Here is a 6,374-nt window from a genome sequence, read left to right on the forward strand (position 1 = left end):
GAGGTGTGTTGAAGGGGTGGTGGAGGAATGTTGGATTATTGTTGGAGGTGTTTTGGAGGAATGTTGGATTATTGTTGGAGGAGTGTTGGAGGTGTGTTGGAGGTGTGTTGGAGGTGTGTTGGAGGGGTGTTGAAGGTGTTTTGGAGGATTGTTGGCGGTGTGTTGGAGGGGTGTTGAAGGTGTTTTGGAGGATTGTTGGCGGTGTGGTGGAGGTGTGTCGGGGGTGTTTTTCAGGAGTGTTGGAGGTGTGTGGGAGGATTTTTGGAGGTGTGTTGGAGGTGTGTTGGAGGTGTGTTGGAGGAGTGTTAGCTTCACTGTCTCCGTCACAGATTCACAGGAGTTGCATGTTTCAGTGCAGGTAGCCAATAATGAACATCAGTTCTTGTTAAATAAGACTTCTCTGAGTGACAGGAAGCTCTGAGGCACGTTGACAGTAGTACAAACATCTTCAGCCAATCAGACGACAGTAAAGGCAGAGTGAACAGTCGTACCTGAATGCCTCGCTCACAGCTGACACCACATCACCTGACAGTAGAAGTTAAATTAAGAACATTTTGTCCAAGCAACAGCGCCCCCTGTGGACAAATGCCGCTGCAGATTTCAGCTGCGAACGAGGCACGAGTGTGTGTGGCGTGGAGGATTACTTGTTTTCCATCGTTTAGGAGGCGTGCCTGAGGAGAAGCGTGGGGGCGGGGCTCCACTGCCCGTGGGGGTGGTGGTGAGGCGTGGGGGAGCAGTCGCAGGAACAGGCAGGGGCCGGCTTACCTAACACCCCGCCAGAGTCCAGGGGGTACTCCAAGATGGAGGCCGGTGCCGCCAGAGCGTACGGGTAGTCGTAGGGTGACGCGTAGATCAGACCGGACTCAGGCCCCGCCCCCTGCATCAGAGCTGGGTGAGGCCCGTTGGGCAGCACCGTTTGGATCTGACGAATCAGAGGCATCAGGGTGGGGCCTGTGGGGGCAGGTGCACGCAATGCGGTGGGCGGGGCCAAAACAGGGGCGGGGCCAGAGAGGACACGAGGACTCTGCGTGGAGGCTGCAAAAGAGAAGGCAAGGGAGGCTGAGGAGGGAGAAGGAGGAGGAGGAGGAGGAGAGAGTTAGCAGTTAGCACTCCGGTTTCTCAAACACCATGTAAACATCGTACCCCGGTTAACAGACCTAGATAACTCCTTCAGTCCCCCGATTATTCGTGCATGTAAAGCCTTTCCTGGTTTGGCGTCTGCACATGCTCCCTTGGTTATAATTCCCCCTCCCCACTCCGCGGCAGAGGCTTTTGACCGGGAAATAGAATAAACCAGCAAGCAACGGCGCCGAAAACAACACGAAAAAAACAACAATAGAACGTTACCTTTAAACTGAGGGAGGACTTCACCATGGGGGAAACATCACTACCAAGAAAAACTGCTTCTGTCATATTTCTGTCCAAAAGTCGGCCCCTTGGGATTTTGACAAAGGTAACCCGGAAAATAAAGCCGTAGTCTGACAGGTATGTCAGGGGAGCGCCACCTACTGTACCGGAGGTCGAGTTACTCCGTTATTTTCCCGTTCAACCCCCTTTTCATGTATATGTGGGGAACTTCAATAATCAGATTATTCCCTTATCCGAGTTAAGGCCATTCTCAGGTTACTGATGTGCATGTAAACGCACTGTGTGATTGGTCTCTTACAAGGTTTGATGTTAGCGTCTCTGTACGTCCCGTTCAGGATGGCCAACTCCATCAGCTGCATCTTCTTCAGACTGTCCTCCCCCTCGGCCTGAAACACAGGAACAGCCATCATGTACCTCTACGGGGCTGGGTACCAGGCAGCGCCACAGGGGACGCCACAGTGAAACACAGACCGACCCCAGCCCATGATGATCAATGAGAGAAGAACAATGGACAGGAAACAGGAAGTCTCTGTTATGTAAAGAGCCTGCAGGTTATTCTGGACACCAAAGGACCACAGGAAGTCTGTTACTTAGTCCTCAGACCTGAACGTTTCTGTGGAGTCTCTGACCACAGGGGGCGCTATAGAGCAAAGTTTACACACTGACCACAGGGGGGCGCTATCCAGCTGTTGAGACGCTACATAACACCCTTTCAAAATATGATTTTCGGGTCCAAGCCGGTCCAAGTCTTGTGTTTCTACAATGACGCAGTGCCGTGTTCCACGTTGTTTGAACAGATCTGAGTTTTTAAAAAACAACGTAATTGTCATTTTACCTCTTTCTTATCGTCAAAAAAGACGACTAACTGACGAAAGAGTTGATTGTAATTGCTCACAGAAATCTTATTTTGAAAGGGTGTCATCAGACTGAACAGCTGGATAGAGCAAATGATTAAGCCAAAACCAAACCATGCTAGGTTGGGCCCTACCTAATATACAGATATCTTAATCAGTCGCCTAAACATGTGAAAAAAATATGACTATTTAAATTAACAACTACCAAAAAATATCCAAATATCAAAAAAAAAATACTCCTAATGCAAAATATATGGCTACCTGAAAATACCTGATAGTGTGTACAAATAGTACAATAATAATACATATGAAATAGTAAGGCATGTAACAATGCATGGACTTGTACTTATATAGCGCCTTTCTAGTCTTCTGACTACTCAACGTGCTTTCACAGTGTTTGTCACATTCACCCATTCACACAGACATTCACACTGATGGCAAAGGACATCTACAGACCATCTAATCTAACCATTCACACCATATTTACACACCCATGCGCAGCACGGGGAGCAATTTGTGGTTCCGAGCCTTGCCCAAGGACACTTCGACATGTGGACCCGGGGAGGTGGGGATCGAACCTCCAATCTCTCATATGGAGGACGACCCACTCTCCCACTGATCACTGATCCACAGTCGCCTCGATGAATATAATACCAATGTGGAAGAAACATAAAAATAAACAAATACTTAAAATGTAAGACCAAAAAAAATAATGAAAATTGAATAATATGTATTAAATAGTATCTATTTGTACCTTTCTACTAAGAGAAAGGGGTGTGGCTTATCACAGAGCATGATGACACGTTTAAAATCAACCAATCACTTCTGTCAAAATGATTTTACACCTGGTTTACCTGTCGCACCTGCACTAACGAGCTCATTAGCTGATTAGATACCGAGTTCATCCTCCAATCACAAACTAACTCCTGAACAAGCAACTTTTAATGACACACACACACACACACACACACACACACACACACACACACACACACACACACACACACACACACACACAGACACACACACACACACACACACACACACACACCAGCAGGTTCTCTTCTCCTTTTGTTATCCTGGCTCCCCATTGGTCGGGTGAAATCGAGGAAGTGAGAGTGGAGGAAGTGAGGATCAGCAGAATCCCTGCACTTCCTGTCTCCGTGTCTTAAGACTTAAGAGCGTTTTAATGTCACTCCAACATGAAACCAACTTCCTGTCACATTTTTACACACACATACATTCAGACAGAATTAATATCACAGGAAATGAGTATTTTAACACATTTTTTTATGGGACATCTCGTATTTCTTTCATGTTCTTTCACACAGAACTTGAATATTACACCGCAAGAAAGTCTTTTAGGCTATAAGTTATTTTGTACTTTTCAAAGCTTTCGCGCTACGATTAAAGACATCAACCATCACATCGTGTTATTTGCTTATGAGACAACAACACAGAGGTCTGCTACAAGACCTCATACATCCATGGATCAGACAAAAACTATTTCACTCTTTCAACCTTGACAAAAGCTGCACGGATAGCGCCACTCCTTCCGTTCCTACCTTTCACAATAAAAGCTCTAGACACGACAACACCCCCGGGTGAAGACGACGAAAATAATTTATCTGATGTTCCTTTTGCTTAGACGGCAGCTTAAAAACACAAACAGGGTAAACCCCCCCTCCAGAGTGGAAATGTTAAAATCACTGCACCGTTGTGTTTCTGCGTAAAGGGGTAAAAACACTAAAGTGAGCTCTGATCTGCTCCAGTGTTGTGTTTGCGTGTAAAGGTAAAAACACTAAAGTGTGCTCTGATCTGCTCCAGCGTTGTGTTTGCGTGTAAAGGTAAAAACACTAAAGTGAGCTCTGATCTGCTCCAGCGTCGTGATTGCGTGTAAAGGTAAAAACACTAAAGTGAGCTCTGATCTGCTCCAGCGTTGTGTTTGCGTGTAAAGGTAAGAACACTAAAGTGAGCTCTGATCTGCTCCAGCGTTGTGTTTGCGTGTAAAGGTAAAAACACTAAAGTGAGCTCTGATCTGCTCCAGCGTTGTTTGCGTGTAAAGGTAAAAACACTAAAGTGAGCTCTGATCTGCTCTAGCGTTGTGTTTGCGTGTAAAGGTAAAAACACTAAAGTGAGCTCTGATCTGCTCCAGCGTTGTGTTTGCGTGTAAAGGTAAAAACACTAAAGTGAGCTCTGATCGGCTCCAGCGTTGTGTTTGCGTGTAAAGGTAAAAACACTAAAGTGAGCTCTGATCTGCTCCAGCGTTGTGTTTGCGTGTAAAGGTAAAAACACTAAAGTGAGCTCTGATCTGCTCCAGCGTCGTGTTTGCGTGTAAAGGTAAAAACACTAAAGTGAGCTCTGATCTGCTCCAGCGTTGTGTTTGCGTGTAAAGGTAAGAACACTAAAGTGAGCTCTGATCTGCTCCAGCACTGTGTTTGCGTGTAAAGGTAAAAACACTAAAGTGAGCTCTGATCTGCTCCAGCGTTGTGTTTGCGTGTAAAGGTAAAAACACTAAAGTGAGCTCTGATCTGCTCTAGCGTTGTGTTTGCGTGTAAAGGTAAAAACACTAAAGTGAGCTCTGATCTGCTCCAGCGTTGTGTTTGCGTGTAAAGGTAAAAACACTAAAGTGAGCTCTGATCGGCTCCAGCGTTGTGTTTGCGTGTAAAGGTAAAAACACTAAAGTGAGCTCTGATCTGCTCCAGCGTTGTGTTTGCGTGTAAAGGTAAAAACACTAAAGTGAGCTCTGATCTGCTCCAGCGTCGTGTTTGCGTGTAAAGGTAAAAACACTAAAGTGAGCTCTGATCTGCTCCAGCGTTGTGTTTGCGTGTAAAGGTAAGAACACTAAAGTGAGCTCTGATCTGCTCCAGCATTGTGTTTGCGTGTAAAGGTAAAAACACTAAAGTGAGCTCTGATCTGCTCCAGCGTTGTGTTTGCGTAAAGGTAAAAACACTAAAGTGAGATCTGATCTGCTCCAGCGTTGTGTTTGCGTGTAAAGGTAAAAACACTAAAGTGAGCTCTGATCTGCTCCAGCGTTGTGTTTGCGTGTAAAGGTAAAAACACTAAAGTGAGCTCTGATCTGCTCCAGCGTTGTGTTTGCGTTTAAAGGTAAAAACACTAAAGTGTGCTCTGATCTGCTCACGCTGGCTCACGTGGCGTACGTGTTTCCGTAACATCCGTGTGCAGAGTTCAGGTAACAAACAACAAACGTGTGGAACTGTTTCTATCAGTGGGGCGTTCAAATGTCCCGGGTGGAGCCGAGGCGGTGGGAGGCTGCAGACCGTGCTGCAGATCCCTGTCACACTGTACGGCGTCCTGCTTCTCCGCTGTTAGGGAGAGAAGGAGAAGGACGTTTCCCAGCATGCACCAGCTCTGGGTGCTGTTGTGTGGCAGCGCTACACAGCTCCACCTACACACCTAACATGCACACTACATCCAGTTTCACACACTTTTGCGTCACCGTGTGCACACAGATTTCCCCCCAAAGACGCTCGTCCGTGTGCATCTCTGATGTAGAGAATAAATTACTTCCTGATCTGTAAGTGTGAAAAAAGTGTGAGTAAAAAAGTTCACGTGTCCTGAAATCAGACAGACGTGTTCGTGTTAGACATGAGGTATGGGGTCAGAGGTCAGAGGTCAGAGGGTGGGAGACTCACGGCGGGCACCAGCAGCTTGTTGACCTCCTCCACGGCCCGTTTGAGTTTGATCTCAGCACGATTCTGAGCGTCTTCCACTGTGATGAGGACGTGAAGGTCCTCGTTCAGGTGCTCCCAGTTAGGCTTCCCTCGATTCTGCTCCTCCTGCGCACAGACAGAGAGAGAGAGAGAGACAGACAGGTAGAGAGAGAGAGAGTCAGGTAGAGAGAGAGAGACAGACAGGTAGAGAGAGAGAGAGAGAGAGTCAGGTAGAGAGAGAGAGACAGGTAGAGAGAGAGAGAGAGAGAGAGAGAGAGAGAGAGAGAGAGAGAGACAGACAGGTAGAGACAGAAAAACAGGTAGAGAGAGAGAGAGAGACAGGTTCAGACAGAGAGAGACACAGTTAGAGAGAGAGACATCAACACCAACAGGAAATGACCTCGTTTTCTACAGTCCGATAAACAAACTCACATTTTAAAGTCGTCATATTATAAGTATGAGGTCTGACACACTGAGG

At 46.7% G+C, this 6,374-nt stretch overlaps 1 protein-coding gene across 1 annotated transcript in view; it reads right to left on the reverse strand.

Moving 5' to 3' along the window:
• Nucleotides 1-308: 308 nt before the first annotated feature.
• The window catches only part of qkib (QKI, KH domain containing, RNA binding b), a 13,076-nt gene continuing 7,010 nt past the window's right edge, over nt 309-6,374 (reverse strand). Inside the window, exons 4-6 of the mRNA XM_083923135.1 lie at nt 5,879-6,022; nt 1,667-1,754; nt 309-1,059 (exon numbers count right to left, since the gene is read on the reverse strand). Of these exons, the coding sequence (XP_083779261.1) occupies nt 659-1,059; nt 1,667-1,754; nt 5,879-6,022 (633 nt within the window). The 3' untranslated portion in view covers nt 309-658. The remainder of the gene's footprint in view (nt 1,060-1,666; nt 1,755-5,878; nt 6,023-6,374) is intronic.

The sequence above is a fragment of the Echiichthys vipera genome (genome assembly GCF_963691815.1).
Source record: "Echiichthys vipera genome assembly, chromosome: 11".
NCBI lineage: Eukaryota > Metazoa > Chordata > Actinopteri > Perciformes > Trachinidae > Echiichthys > Echiichthys vipera.